The sequence below is a fragment of the Tauraco erythrolophus genome, chromosome 6 (genome assembly GCF_009769465.1).
Source record: "Tauraco erythrolophus isolate bTauEry1 chromosome 6, bTauEry1.pri, whole genome shotgun sequence".
NCBI classification, from domain to species: domain Eukaryota; kingdom Metazoa; phylum Chordata; class Aves; order Musophagiformes; family Musophagidae; genus Tauraco; species Tauraco erythrolophus.
In genome coordinates this window covers 61829616-61844053 of record NC_141470.1, presented here as the reverse complement: position 1 = coordinate 61844053, position 14438 = coordinate 61829616, and the positions used below count along the sequence as shown (strand labels likewise).

Sequence of the window (14438 nt, the reverse complement as noted above, 5' to 3'; positions counted from 1 at the left end):
GGCACCATGCCACAGAGGAGGACACCCCCAGTGCCCGTGCTCCCGCCGGCAGTGCTGCTTGGGCAGGAGGGAGATGGGTGTGTGTCCCACCACCTCAGCCCTCCTCCACCCCCTCCTACTGCAAGTGGCTCGGAGGGGACCTGGCATCAGGCAAAACGGAGGGCAGGTTTGGGCCATGCTATGGAGCTCTCGTCACCCACCCCCAACTACTACCCGGGTGGAACAGCTGGACCTCTGCACCTATGTTATGCACAAAACATACCAAAAGAAGAATTGTCACAACAATTTCTATTAACAAGGTGGGACAAATCCAGCCCTGGCAGAAGCAGAAGCCATCTCGTTGGCTTCAAGGGAGAGGAGCGTGCGTCACACCACGGCTGGACCTGGTCCTGAAGAGTGCACGGACAGCACGATCCACCCCACCAAGCCTACAACAGACAGCCTCACTCCACAGACACCGGCAACTAGCTAATCCGCTTCATCAATGTACAGCAAGAAAGCGTTTCTGAAAGGCGTCAGCCTTCTTGAAAAGGCAGCTGAGAAAAGGCTGGTTCATCCGAATTTGCACAGGTTAGCCAAAGGGAAAGAACTGCTTTGGGCCATCCCGGGGCAGCAGCCTGGAGGCAAATCTTACACTTGCTTCTCTATACAAAAGTTACAAAATCAAACGGTGACATTATATTACATCTATTGTCCATAATATCACAGTGCTAGTTTTAAATGGCTAAAAACAAGAAAGGTTTTAGATTTAAGACATCCCTCCTGTAGAAATGTAACCCCTTAGTCCCGCTGTTGATACCTGAAAGCAGCCTTGCTTGAAAAAGGTAAATCCAACGAAATGTGTTAATTGAAATTAGGAGCATTTTTTCCTTGATAATCGTGTACTTCCTAATATGTCCCATTGTTTCCCAAGGAAAAATTAAACAAAGAATATGAATCCCAGCCTGAAAATCAAAACGTTGAAAAGAACAGTTCTAAAGCCCAGACGCTTCTTACCAGGTCCTAACTAAATAAAACCCTTGCAGATTTAAACACAGATTACTTTGACATGTCTTCAGAGTGTGTTAGCTTTCCAACAACATCCACAACAAAGTTTCCCTTCTGAGGCCATGGAGTCCTTACTCGTCCTCTTCAGTTCTGCCTTCCAGAGTATCTGTACTGTCTTCCACTTCTTGAGCTGGGTGCGCTAAAGTATCTGCAAATAAATGGTTCATCAGTATTTATTTCCCCATAGGGGCACAACAGCCTTCATTTGATTCCCTGCTCCACTAGGCAGCTGATCCGTTAGGGTGATCAGACCTGACATCAGCAATTTGCTCTACTTGCACACCAGTAGTTATACCTGGAGTAGGGAACATGGAGTGCATCACATCTGACTTTACAGGGGACTTAAGACCACAGGACAGATGTCAGTGAGATGAGGTGATGGTCCCTATGGACTGCACCGTAGTGGGAGAGCTACCTGTTAGGATTCTCGGATTCCCTGCTCCAACTCAGTCCTGAAGACATAACGAGTCCTAACATCAATGCATAAAACCAACACAGTGGCCAAAATGTGCAACCTGGAGGTCGAGCCATAGATTTGGCTCATATTTCTTCCTGAATGACCAAACCCTGCGGTTGCCATCACCCAGAAATGCCAACTGGAAAAGCAGGTGATTTGACACTTCAAGATCAGACCATTCGTCATCCTTTGAAGGGAAAGGACCGTGCATCTTGCACCCCATCCTGGCTGCTGTTTCTGGGCATTTGGGTGGCAAATGTTGGTGCACTGAAATGGAAATCATGTCACTCTTTAAGAGAAAAGAAGAGCACTGAGAAGAAAAAAACAGAAATAAATAGACCAGTTCTGCACTGGAGCATTGTCTGTGCAAGCTACACTCCAACAAGCTCTTATCGTTAGCCAGCTTTACCCCACAGTGACACTACCAGCTGTATCTACATGTTTGTGAGCTCCTGCTACTCTAATGCACTCCTGAGACACCACAATGCTTTGAAAGCGTGCAGCTGTTAAACACTTCACTTCCATGCTAGGAGATAGGGAGGCAGATACAGACTATGGAACAGGATTGCTGTTTCCTAGAGTGAACTGCTAACGTGCAGTAAGCTGCCCGTTGGCCATATGAGTGGCCAGCACTGAGGCTGACACAGATGAAAACACCATGTTCTCAAAAGCTACAAGGAAATTTTCTGTCCACAGGACTCCCTTTCCAGTGCAGGTGTTTCTGGTCACCTTCAAGCACCTACTGCTCTGTGGTATGCTGTTAACTTCAGTGCATGGCCTGGAACCGCTATTTTCCTATGGAGAACAAGGATGAAAATGACTCATTCAGACCTTCCAGATCCATCTGCTGCTGCTGCTGCTGCTGGACACAGGCTCTTTGGTCACCATGAAGACCTTTGTCTTCTGCTGATTTCAGGTCATCAGGAGGCCACCGCAGCTCCCCACTCTCCACCTCCCCGGACTCGGTCGGCTCCACCACGATGGATGGCAGTCTTTTGGACAGCTTGGGATACTTCTCACGTGAGTCTGGGAAGGCCTGTTAAGACACATGGGGACATGCCTGTTCAAAGCCTCACCCAGGGCTGCATATTCAGAGCAAGCAGAGCACCCACTCCATCTCAGCATCCTTTCTACCATCTGACACACACTCCCACGTCCACCGAAAAAACCCTTCAAACTGGTGCAGAGCAAGCAGTCCTGCACAGGGATGGTTTTAAAAGCAGCTAAATCCAGTTCCGTGCCAGCCAAGCATGGATGCAGAGGGACTAAGATGTCCCAGTACACCCTCCTCCACACACGCTGTCCCTCACTGGTCAAAGAACTGGCTCTGCTCACCAGAGTGTTGGGCAGACAATTGCCTTGACTTGTGGGATCTGACGTGTGCAGTAAAAATGGAGACTTAGGTGACAAAATTCAAAATTCGTGTTTCTGTTCTGGTGTGTTTTCAGGACACAAAGGTCGATGCAGTGACGCTAATCTGAACAGCTGCTGCAGCCCTTCTAGCTGCTGTCCTTTTACTCTGACATGAAATTCATGTTTTCTTGCGGTGAAAGTTTATTAAGAAGCCACCATTCTGCAGAGCTATTTTCTGTAATGTGACACACTGTATTTTACGATGCATTCATGCAAAACAGGTAGCCCCAGAGATCATCTTTACACAGAGGATGGTGCCAACTATTATTTCCATTTGTCACACTGAAGCTGCGAGTCAAACACTGCAGCGATTAGAGCTTGAAGCTGAACTACATCTTTTAGTGAGGGATATTGTATCACATCAAAGTGCTTTCTTGTTTTCAACATAGCTGGTTCATTTAAATCTCCCTGGGGACTTTGTTTTGGACTAGGTTTTTTTCCTTTTTTTTTTTTTTTTTTTTTTTTAAGGAAAAGTCATTCCAGCTCCTCCAGGATGTTAACATAAGACAAACTCTGTTGCTGCTTTGCTGAAACCTTATTTCCTGGCTTCTTAAATGTCCCTATACCTGCACTAACAGGCTGTAAATTTTTCTGTGCTAGCTGAGTTTTATTTTATTTTATTTTATTTTATTTGTAATAATAAAATCAAGGTGCAGTCTAGGGGACTGAACTAGGGGTTGAGAGCAAGAACCTTCCCAGTTTAACTCCAGGCGCTGCCACAGGTTTACTGTGTGCTGGTGGGAACCTCCCCACCCATCTGCAACACCTTCACCACAGAATCGGGGTATCTGGTGAGACTGAGCCCTGCTGTTACGTTAGCCAGTCTCAGCACAGCTCCTGCTATGAGCACAGGCAGAAATATGCAGATATTCCCTATCCACCATAAAACTGGGCACGTCCTCCAGGACACTGTCAGGGACCTGGGGACTGCAGTGTCATAACCCACTGCAGGTGTTTGCTCCGTGGATTTGGCAACCTTCCTTCATCCCACTAGCTGTTCGCGCTAAGACCTTAGGGTTTAGTTGTCCCGTGTGGCATCAGAGCTGGCATGGGGAGGCAACTTCTTGGGAAGGGCAGTTCTCTTGTTATGTGTCTGGGAAGCAGCAAGCACGTTTTTATCAGTGCTGCGGTGCCTATATCTGACTTTTGGAGATGGAGAAGGACAACAACTTCCCTCATACCCTTGGTCCCCATAATAGTGTTGAAGGGATTCATTACTCTTTGCAAACCTACGTGAAGGCAAATAGTGTTGTATATTATTGTTAGTGTTGCAAAGTGAGACACAATTAAGAAGGAACTTTCTATGTGAGAAAGCCCCTTCAGTGCAGCTAGACCAAGCGAATCACTGAAGGTAACCCTTCCTAATGCCTCCGGAGCTGCGCTCACACGGGTGTAACTCATCCTGCTCAGGCAATGCTGCTCCTGCTGCCTCTCAGAAATTTCCCCCAACTTCCCATGACACAGCCTCCTCCTGAGCTGCTTATAACTTGGAAAGAAAATTTCCATGGCAGCTGTCTTGACTGGGAGGAGTTTGTAAGAAGTCGCTAATACGATCTTGCTATTTCCAAATATGAGACAGGGTGAAAACTCCCTGGCCAGGGCAGGTCCAGAGACATCCCTGACCAGCAGTGCATTCTTCTTCAGACCCATGGTGGAGCCCAGTTTCCCCGGGTGCCACGGCTCAGCTGGTGGAAAACAGTCACAAAATTGTGGGCAAATCACCTTATTTCCTCTCGGGTCTGTGTGTACAGGTGACAGTGACCTCTTCCCCCGGCTCCTGCTCGGGTGGCAGAGGGCTACATGAGAGCCACCCTGTCCCCAAGCCTGCCAGCAACCCCTGGCAGTGGGATGCAATGCAAGAAAATCTCTGCTTTTTCATCTGCTTTCTGAAGCCCTGGGAAACAACACACACTGTTCTAAAAATGTGTAAAGAGCCGATTATTACGGCTGCAACAAAATTTAGGAAAGGCACCTGCGCGGCCTCGGCGCGGCTATTTTTGTCTGTGTCGTTCTCATATGGTCTTTTCTCACACCAATCACATCATGTTTTTTTTTCCACCGGAGCCCAGTATTTACCACATCCCTCCAGGAATGAGTCAGGACTGGCAGGAAGCAGAGCTGCCTGTTGGGCCTCGCTCTGTTTTTCTGCGGAAGCTGGAGTGTGTGACGAGTGGGCAGGAGACGGCAGGAAGAGAAGGATCAGTCTCCCGGACAGAGCACTTGGAAGTTGCTGGAAGAAACCTAGTTCTTGCGCTGAGTCACTGTCGTTGTGCTACCTCTCATTTCTTTCTGCTTTTTTGCCTCGGTAGGCCATCACTAAAACGTGGATGGTATCACCTTCTCCCAGAGAGGTAGGGTAAAGAAGCTGGGGGAAAACCTCTGGAGCGTGTGATCAGGGACACCATAGAAAAGCCATAAAGATTTAGGTGGAGTTGGAGCTGGTACAGAGTTTGGCCAGCATGCTCTAACACAGCAACGAAAACCTGGGACTCAGTGAGAAAGAGGAAAGAGCGTACTGAAAATGTGCCCTCCGAGTGAGCAGCACCTATCCTGTGTGGTTGAGGAGGCTCAGGGCAGCCTACGGTACACTCTTTAATTGCACACAGCCTTTCACTACGTGCGCAAGTGATCTGAAAGGAATTTGCAAAATTTCACTTCTGACTTCCAAATGCTTGACTTCGACCTGCAACAAGATTCTCCTAGAGTAGCCTTCTGAGCCTGCTCGCAATAATACACCTCGTGTTGAGAAGCAACTCGGGTCCACCAGGACACGTATAGGTAGTTTGTCCCCAGCAGTGACATGGAGCGTCATGCGCACAACCGCAGAGCACAAACCAGGACATGTGGGTGTCACAAGGGGGGCTCGGGACATCGTGATCCCTCCTGCTGGGAACGGCACCGTGGGTGGGTACACGAGTGGGTGTGTGAGACCACCCGGGGACAGCAAATGCTCTTGCACTTGCCAGCAAACGGCCCTGACCAGCACCACTGCCATGATGCCACAGCCATTTATATGAATTACGCCATCATTTCAAATGGTCTCGTTTCCAAAACGGGAGCTCCCTTCGAGCCTGAGGAACTTCGCTCACTACAAGGGTGGCTGTATAAAAGCAGTAGTACAGTATGGGCTGGATGTCTTCATCACACAATGGTTGCTCAGATCTCAACTCTTGGTGACAAACACCTGCTTTGCATGCATCCCCGCAGGGGCCGGCCATCACTGCCACCGTGCCCTGGAGGCCTGGTGTCCAGCAAACCCCCCTGCTAGAACTCCTGCCTTTTAAAAATAAAACCTAAGTAGGAGCAAACATGTATTTCAGGGCTTGTTTGTCTGGCAGCTGTGCTCTGCAATTCAGCATGTACATGTATGGCAGTCATTGGTTGCATTACGTTGCTTTTGAAAAGCAATTCAGGATATTTTCCAGTTTTTCTAAAGTTACCTGGCTTGAAGGGCTTCCTTCTTCCTCAGGAGTCTGGCTGAGCGCAAATTCCTCCATCACCGGTTCCCGTGTGTTCATCACCTCTGTCATGCTGCAAATATTAAATCGGAATTAGAAAACTCAGCTCTGAGCTTTGGTCCCATAGCTAATTTAACAAAAGACATTGGCTTTTCGTATTTGCTAAAATAACTGTGTTACAGACAGTCCTTTCTAAACAGCCTCCCAAGAAGTGTTTCCTTGGCCCTCCAAGCCAACTGCTACCACTGCATGCCGTGATGCAGAGCAGAGCGTTGACCCCAGCTGCTCCCCACCAGAGACAGCAGAGAGGAACCCCAGAGGGTCCTAGAGCTGTCAGCAGGAAAATATAAGCCCTCCTATGTTATCAGCAACCAGTTAATTACTAATCTATGAGCTCAGAAATGGCATCTGTTGACCAAAAAAAGTTACTCGTGGAAATATCAGCCTTGAAATAAATTCTCATTCTGATTCTTCACAACATCTTCAATATTTGCTCTTCCCAGATGTCTATTCCATTTAGTCATCAGCCAGCACTTCTTTTAAAACTGCTAATTCCAGACGCACCAGCTGTACTGGCGTCTAAGGGCCAGATTTTCAGTATTCTTTACTCGCCTGAGTGTTCAGAGAGGTGTTGAGTGGGATTTTCAAATGCATCAGGGAAAGTTTGGCACCTAAATCTCATTTAAATCAGGGACTTAGGAACCTAAGCTGCTTATGCGCCCATTGATCACTCCCCTGTGCTGTTTGGCACCTGAGGCACTACAGTGCTGGCCCTTGCAAGCTCCTTGTTCCACTGGGTACTGTGGTAGCCCGGAGCGGAGGGATGAGAGGGACATCCTTGCTGCAGGGAGCTCAGCCCGGCCCCTGGTTGGGTACCCGCATGTCCCCATGGCATCAGGATTTTCCTCACATTTGAGATTTATAGATACAGCATCCCATCGAAAAATTTGAGGATGCCTGAAAACTTCACAATGCGTATCACGCGCGTAGGAGCAAACAGAGCCTGAACCACCTTGTTTGACCTACAGACTGAAGAGGCGATGTTCATTCTGGATGGGAATACATCAGCCCCGGATGGGTTTGGCCGGGGGCATTTCACTCTCCCGAGCAGCTACTGGCTGCTGGAGTCTCCTGCAGCAAGCAGAACGTAGGCATCACCAAATACACCGCCCCACCACCTGCCACTGCCAGCACCCCTTCAGGCACGACTAAATGCTGCCATTAACTCTGGTCCTGCTTCACGCACAAAAGCCTTCTTTGTAAAGGCTGCTCCTACTGAGAAATGCAAACTAAAACATCTTAAGGATAACTTGTTTCAGGCTTACATTACCAATTACCCACAAAACTAAATTTTACAATATCTGCAATTACTACGAAATCCTTCACAATGACTTTAATTAGCTGCAACGCAGAGCAGCGTGATATCGCAGAGACTTTCACTCCCACTGCATCTTATTTAAAAAAAAGCATGGCAGACTCAGGAGACACTTGAGCTCAGCTGTGGGGCAGGACCTGATCCCATAGGCATCCATCAACTTAGGGAAAAGCCCTGAAGTGCCAGCCTTGGACCCAACCAGAGCTGAATTAAACAGCACACTTCCCGGTACGCACAAACACAACAGGATAAGGCTCTGAAACTCAGCAAGAGGCTGAACCAAACCCCTGATCTGGGCATCCCCCAGCTTACACAGCCTGAATCCTCCCAGAGCCACAATGCAGTAGAAGAGGGTCGGATTCTGCTTTCTAGGAAGAGAGTTTTGAGTTCCCTGTCCTTGCTTGGTCCTGTACCCCTGCCCAGCAGGAAGGATCAGGACACCACAAATCTCCTAATCAATAAAAGACATTTAATTCCTGGACACATGCTTTTATTCTTGCAGCATCTATTGGGCCATGTCATTGGGCACCTGTGGACGACAGCATTGAGGGACTCGTGATCTAGAAATGGGAGACCCTTTCCTAGAATGGTGACTGTGGGCCCAGCTGTGCCAGCTGTTCCTACACCCCAAGACAGCGCTTAAAAGGACAGTGCCCTTGGACTCTTCTCTGCCCAAAAGGAAAGCAGCACTTCCTCCCTTGCCTCCTCCCTCTGATCACCCCTGGTGCTCACACAGTTCTTGCCTTTTTTCCCATCCTGGTCCCTGTCTCTCCTTTGGTCTCAGAGGGACCGTCTTGCATCTCTCCTGCTGCCCCTCCAGTGCTGCCTATGTGAGCAACCATGCTGGGCCACAGTGGGACCTCGCTCTCCCACTCCAACTCTTTGGGAAGAGTTGGTCTGAGGGGCTTTCACACCGCCTGTCAGCCAGATCTAGCCGTGAACCTAGAGGAGCCCAGAGCCCACCATTCTGACCACGTCCCAGATGAAAGTCTTTCATTTTGGGGTTCTGTGCTCCATCCTCAGCAGTCCTGCATAGCAGGGAAAAGGAAATGAGAAAGTGTGTGTTTTGCTGGAAATAATCTTGGGGGCTTAGTGGGGGGCCAGGACTTATGAAGTCTTGGGCTTGGCTCCCACGGAGAAGACATTTCCCACTGCTGTGTGTCCTGGGGTTGGTCCCCGCTAGCCAGCGGCAGACTCCTGCAGTCACTCACAACTGGCTGGTCTATTTTAGCAGCCTTTCAATACATACCAAGTGTTTAAACTACTTCTCTGTCCTTGTCCCATGGGACAGTAGAGATATACATCCACATATGCACTGTCAAATGTGTCATATGAGCTCAAAGATGTTAGGACCTCATGAAATTCTATTATGGAGCAATAATGGGCTCCGTGCTTCCCTAAGACCACATTATACCCCACAGATTATTTCTAAATGACAAAGACAAATGATTCTGGCTAGGAAAATGGTGACAGTCTTGCCAGTGTTACAGCAGATGCCTCAGTGAATCAGCTCCCAAGCTGTTGAAGCCCAGGCCATTTCACAAAATCTGTGCAACTTAAGGCTTTGATTGAATAGGATGGCAGAAGTGATTGTACTTGATGTGTCTCAGAAAAGAACACGGGGCCAAGCAATTGGCAAAAGAATTAGGCTTTAACTGGAATAGATTAATTGTTCTCAGTCTCCATTTAGAAACAGTAAAGGAAAGCAGAAGAAATCTATATGGGCTGCGAAAGCAGGGATGCTTCTAACAAGCTTAACTAGGTATTTAACACTAAAAATTACTTCAGGTAAAATAATTGAGAATGCTGCTGCAAATCAGTCCATCTGAAACTTCAAAATCACCTGTAGGACATCACTGAATTGTTTATAAAGCCACAGAATCTGAAAAAAAGGGGTTTGATTGCTGCTTAGGGCTTTTTTAACTATGATACGATTTATGTGCAGGAGAATTTTTCACTTTTCAGCCAGCTTTGATGGAAAAATATTGAGCCACTTCTACTGCTGCTTTTATGTGAGATGTACTAACACACAACACAAAGTGGCTGATACAAGCAAATTATTGTAAGAGCTATATCTCTTTTAAATTCAGTCTCACATTCATTTTATGTACCGTAGGTGCTGATATCACCAATGACATACAGTAGCCATAGTGATGCAAAACAAGGCAATAAATAGCATTTACAAACAAAGAATAAATTCTGTTCTGGTGGATGAGTCACCTACTCTGAACCTTAAAATTCTTGTGTCAGTGAATTAAGAGATGCATTTACTTCCCCTAGGTTTAATTAAGCTCAAATATACCAATTAGGGGGGAAAAAAAAGCAAAATCTGTTCTTTGCTTTTCTGAGAGAAAACTACATTTCGAGAAGATTATCTTAAATGCAGCTGCTATAGTTGCAGGACCATGTATGCTGATCATTTTCCAGAGACATGGAGCGAACACGCAGCCCACTCTCTGCTGTTTGCGATGGCGCTAACAAGGTCAGTAACATACAGAGCAATATATAGGTTGACAAGTGTTAAACCACCTACCACGAGAAAGCGCTCGGAAACAATGTCTATATTTTTTCCTTTCAGAACAGAGGGCAAAACTGACCTGTGAAATTCCTGGTGGTAAAACAGTATTTGAATGAGGACCAGCTTCAGAATTCAAAACCGTGAAGCACTTATATGCTTATGGAAAACGGGTAGGTTGCAAGACACAAGCAAAAATTCCCTTAAGAAGAGGGGCAAAACCACATTTTATGGGATGGGCTGAGCCATGGTTGGGAAGAGCTGTTATCTGAAGGAATGATGAGCCTGGAGGATGCTCAGACTCGCATCGAACTGAGGCCTGATCCTGCTCTCACCTCACTAACCAGGATGGGCAGCAAAGGGGATGTCCAGCCAGAGGACGAGGCTCCGTGGGGGATAAACGGCAAGTACAGGGCAATGACAGAAGAGAGCGCGTTACCTTCAATCACATCAACGATGTCGCTTCCAAAAACTGTCCTTGCTGCAGACGTTCACGTCGCCGATGGAGTGTCGTGCAAACTCTGTCGAACCCTAAAAGTGCCTGAAAGAGACAATACGACAGAGTCAGCACTTGCAACCAAAGCGACAACGCTGGCAGTGACCGGTGGGAAAGAGTACTACAGAAAACTTGCTGCAGAAACTCCTGCCGTCAAGGTCTGTGTAATTTTCTACACCAGATGGGAATTGATCTCGATAAGGACGCAGCTTGTAGCATACCTCGTGAATTACAGAGGCAACTAATGTTCCAAAACCACCCAAAGCTCTTAGCTGAAATACCTTGCAACCTGACTCTTTTTGTGATGATAAACCTTATTCCTTAGTGTCAGCTACATAAAACCTGCTGAAACTGGGGCACTCTGAAATTCTCCCATACAGGAATTTTGATGATAGTTTGAAAATCAGAAAATAAAAATGTAGACCATTATTTGGCAGGATCAGTGTGCTTAGTGAGACAACGGTTCAAAACATCAAAGAAAAAGATTTCTGCTCAAGAAGCTACTGGTCAAGACACAAAGAAGACAAAATAGGCTGAAAGAAGGATAAGTTAGGATTACAATACTGCACGTTTATTACAGATGTCATAGGAGAAGTGATTTTTGCAAAGTTCTACTCCAAACTGAAGGTAATACTTTGACTGGTACCAGGACAGGGAGCCTGGAGAGCAGAGGTGAGGATCCCCTCATTTCAAAGTGTGAATCACCAATTTCTTATGACTTCTCTGTCAGAAAGTCTTAGCTGAAGAGCTTGAGGAGTTACAGTGCTGAAACATAGTCAGTATCTTGGCCAAAGATGATTTTCTGAGAAATTTGTTTAGCCCTACAGCTTGCCAAATATATATTCATGCCAGCCACAGCTATTTCCTTGGATGGGAAAAAGGTGTTTTCAGTGAAGTGAATGGCACTAGTGTATATATTTTATATCCTCCTGTGGTTTGGATTCCAGCCCAAGTGATTAAACAAATCTACCTGCTCTGGAGGCCATCCTACCGAGATTTATAACACTGGATTAACTGCACACTGATTTTATTCAAAAACAGTAACAGAGGAAAAATTGTGCATCGCATTCTGGAGTTTCTTCTCATGCCACAGGCCATGCTTATTGCAAATGAGGGAAGCAAGGAGTCACATCTCCATCTCTAGGATTCAATTCAGAGGGTTTAATTGTTGTCTGGCAATTTTCCTTCCTAACCAATGATCAAACCAACTTTGGAGAGGCTAATGTTTTGTCCCTTAAAAATTCATGAGTACACTCACTGTTTGTCTCTTGTACGGAAACCAGAGAGCATCCAATACTATGTTATCCAGTACTCCGGGAAAAAGATTTTTATCCCACTACCCATTACAAAACCACTGCTATTAAACCCATGAAAATTCAGCACGAACTTATCTACCTTCAATCTCTCCTTTAGAAAATACTGGATGTAATAAGAACAGTTATTACACTGAGTCATCTCTCAATGAGAGACAAAATGTTGTAAGAGATAACGAACCGGGCACCACATGGCCATTGGTTGGAATCCAAGCCAGGTCACTTGCTATTTAGAGGTATCTTCAGATGCCTGGTTAGCGGTACATAAGGATCCACGCAGTACTGAATTAAATCCACATCCATTGCGTTTTCAGTCTCAACAAAGGACTTCTGGATCGAACTGACCTAAGACCAAGCTCCTCTCCAAAGTTTTAGGGAACTCTACGACAGCACATGCAACATTTGAGAGATGACATCAGCCCTTGGGGTTCAGCTACTTGAACGCTGTAATAAAAGAAAATCACTTGAGGACTGCAGCATGGAAGAAGTCCCTTCTCCCAGCCCCACACAGCCATATTTAAAACCAGAAAAATTTCTTTTCCGTCAAGATTGTTGAAGAGTTCAGTGTGTCCAGTGTGTAAAACTACCAGAATGCATTTATTCTCTGAAGAGGAAATACTCACTTTATCTACATCTAAAGATGTGATTATCTGCTTTGGCTGACACTAGAGGAAACATAAACTAATACCCTTCCTTCTACAATACTGCTTAATCTTTTAAAAACAAGGCATGCCTACTGAGATCATGCGACAAACCTCTAATGCGGTCTGGAAACAGCCTGGAAATGACTCGAGTAAAGCCCTTCTCTGCATTATCTCTTGTCCCTTCTTACTTTTACCCACCTTTGCTGCTTTGCTGATTAGTCTAGCCTGGAGCCCATTTGCTTCACACATTCTCTCCTGACCTACCCCTCTTCCAGCCCCCAAACTAACTTGTCCTCCTTTGCCTCAGCTTGATAACCAGCTGCTTCTCTGGCCCCAGGAGCAGCAAGACAGTTGTGCAGCCCCTCTTGTTTTATTTCTCCAAGAGAACCCCAAAACCCCTTGAATCACCTGAAATGGGTCAGCTGCGCCTCGGCTGGGCACTGTACTGTCACCATATCCTCGTCCTCTCCTCATTTGTCACATGCCCTCATCCTGGGCCAGTGTGGGACCTCTCTGAGGAAAGCACACTGTGATGTGTTACATGTTACACTCCGGGGCTGGGTTGGGATCTAGAAGCATTTGTGCCTGACCACAACAGAAATAATGACCATTTTCATGTAGCCCACGAGGCATTGCCAAGCAGAGCCATATGATGGTGTGCGCATGTGCTGCTAACAGTGGGCAAGAAGTCTCAAGTTTCAGAGACCCATGGCCACCCCTCCTCTGAGCTTGGCGAGCCCTGCTACACTTCCCAGTACAGAACAGTTGATTTAGGGACTACTCCAATGATCTGGTCATGCCCTTGCCTCTTTAGGAGCTGCACCACCAAGGAAAGTGTGAGGAGATACAACCAAGGGGATGATAGGAGAACTGGTTCCACCAGTGAGACCAAGCAACACCTCAGTGGTGGCCCCTTTTCCTAGATCAAGGGTCTTCCACCTCCCACCCCACACAAAGGGATGGATTTCCACCTGTGCTGCTTGGCATGGGCCAAAAGCCCAGGCACCAACAGGCGCTCTCCAGGCTTTTCTCTCACTTTGGAAAGCATCTGGGGCACGTTATGTGTTTGGAGTTTCTGCACCACAAGGACGCAGTCTGTCCCAGTGGAGTGGTCTCACCTCCCGCAGCAGGACAACCAGAGCCAGGGAAGAGAAGCAGGATATTGTACAGCAACTCTGGCCAGCTGGGTACATGGTAAGCTGTCGTGGTTTTAGGCTGATCCAGCAACTAAAACTCACACAGTCTCTCCTTCTCCAATAAAGTAGAGAGGAGAGAAAAAAAAAACAAAAGGACTGAGGGTTGAGGCAAGAACAGAGGGAGCACCCACCAACCATGGTCCTGGGCAAAACAGGCAGCGCTTTTCTCAAAGCAAAACAGTTTATTAATGATTACTTAGAAGGACAAAGGGAAATAAAAACCGATTACTTGAGAGGACAGAAAGAAACAAAACCAGATCTTAAAACCGACACCTTCCCCCCCCCCACCTTCCTTTTCCTCCCGGCTCTACCTCCTCCCCCCAGCAGCACAGGGGGCAGGGACTGGGGAGTGCAGGTCAGTTCATTCCGTGCTGTTACTGCTGCTTCTTTCTTAAAGGAGAAGGAGTCCTTACACCCTTTTCCCCTGCTCCAATGGATCCCCTACCCACGAGGAAAAATCCACAAATTTCTCCAACGTGAGTCCAGCCCACTGGAAACAATCCTTCCCCACAGATTGCTCCGGT

General features: G+C 47.0%; 1 protein-coding gene across 2 annotated transcripts; it reads right to left on the bottom strand.

Moving 5' to 3' along the window:
* Nucleotides 1-1118: 1118 nt before the first annotated feature.
* On the bottom strand, nucleotides 1119-6447 carry LBHD2 (LBH domain containing 2). Of its 2 annotated transcripts, XM_086614016.1 has the most exons (4): nucleotides 6358-6447; nucleotides 6102-6104; nucleotides 2336-2540; nucleotides 1119-1195 (listed from the first exon to the last, which is right to left on the bottom strand). In XM_086614016.1, exons 1-4 carry the CDS (start codon nucleotides 6445-6447, stop codon nucleotides 1119-1121), a joined length of 375 nt encoding a protein of 124 aa, XP_086470142.1. The 2 variants fall into 2 exon arrangements, with proteins under 2 accessions (XP_086470142.1, XP_009988447.2); XM_009990145.2 differs by lacking the exon at nucleotides 6102-6104.
* Between the last annotated feature and the right edge of the window lie 7991 nt (nucleotides 6448-14438).

Coding starts and splice junctions, on each gene's coding strand:
- LBHD2 (XM_086614016.1), bottom strand. CDS start 6,447: ATGACAGAGGTGATGAACACACGGGAACCGGTGATGGAGGAATTTGCG. Junction 1,196..2,335: donor GCAGCAGATGGATCTGGAAG/GTCTGAATGAGT, acceptor ATTTATTTGCAG/ATACTTTAGCGCACCCAGCT.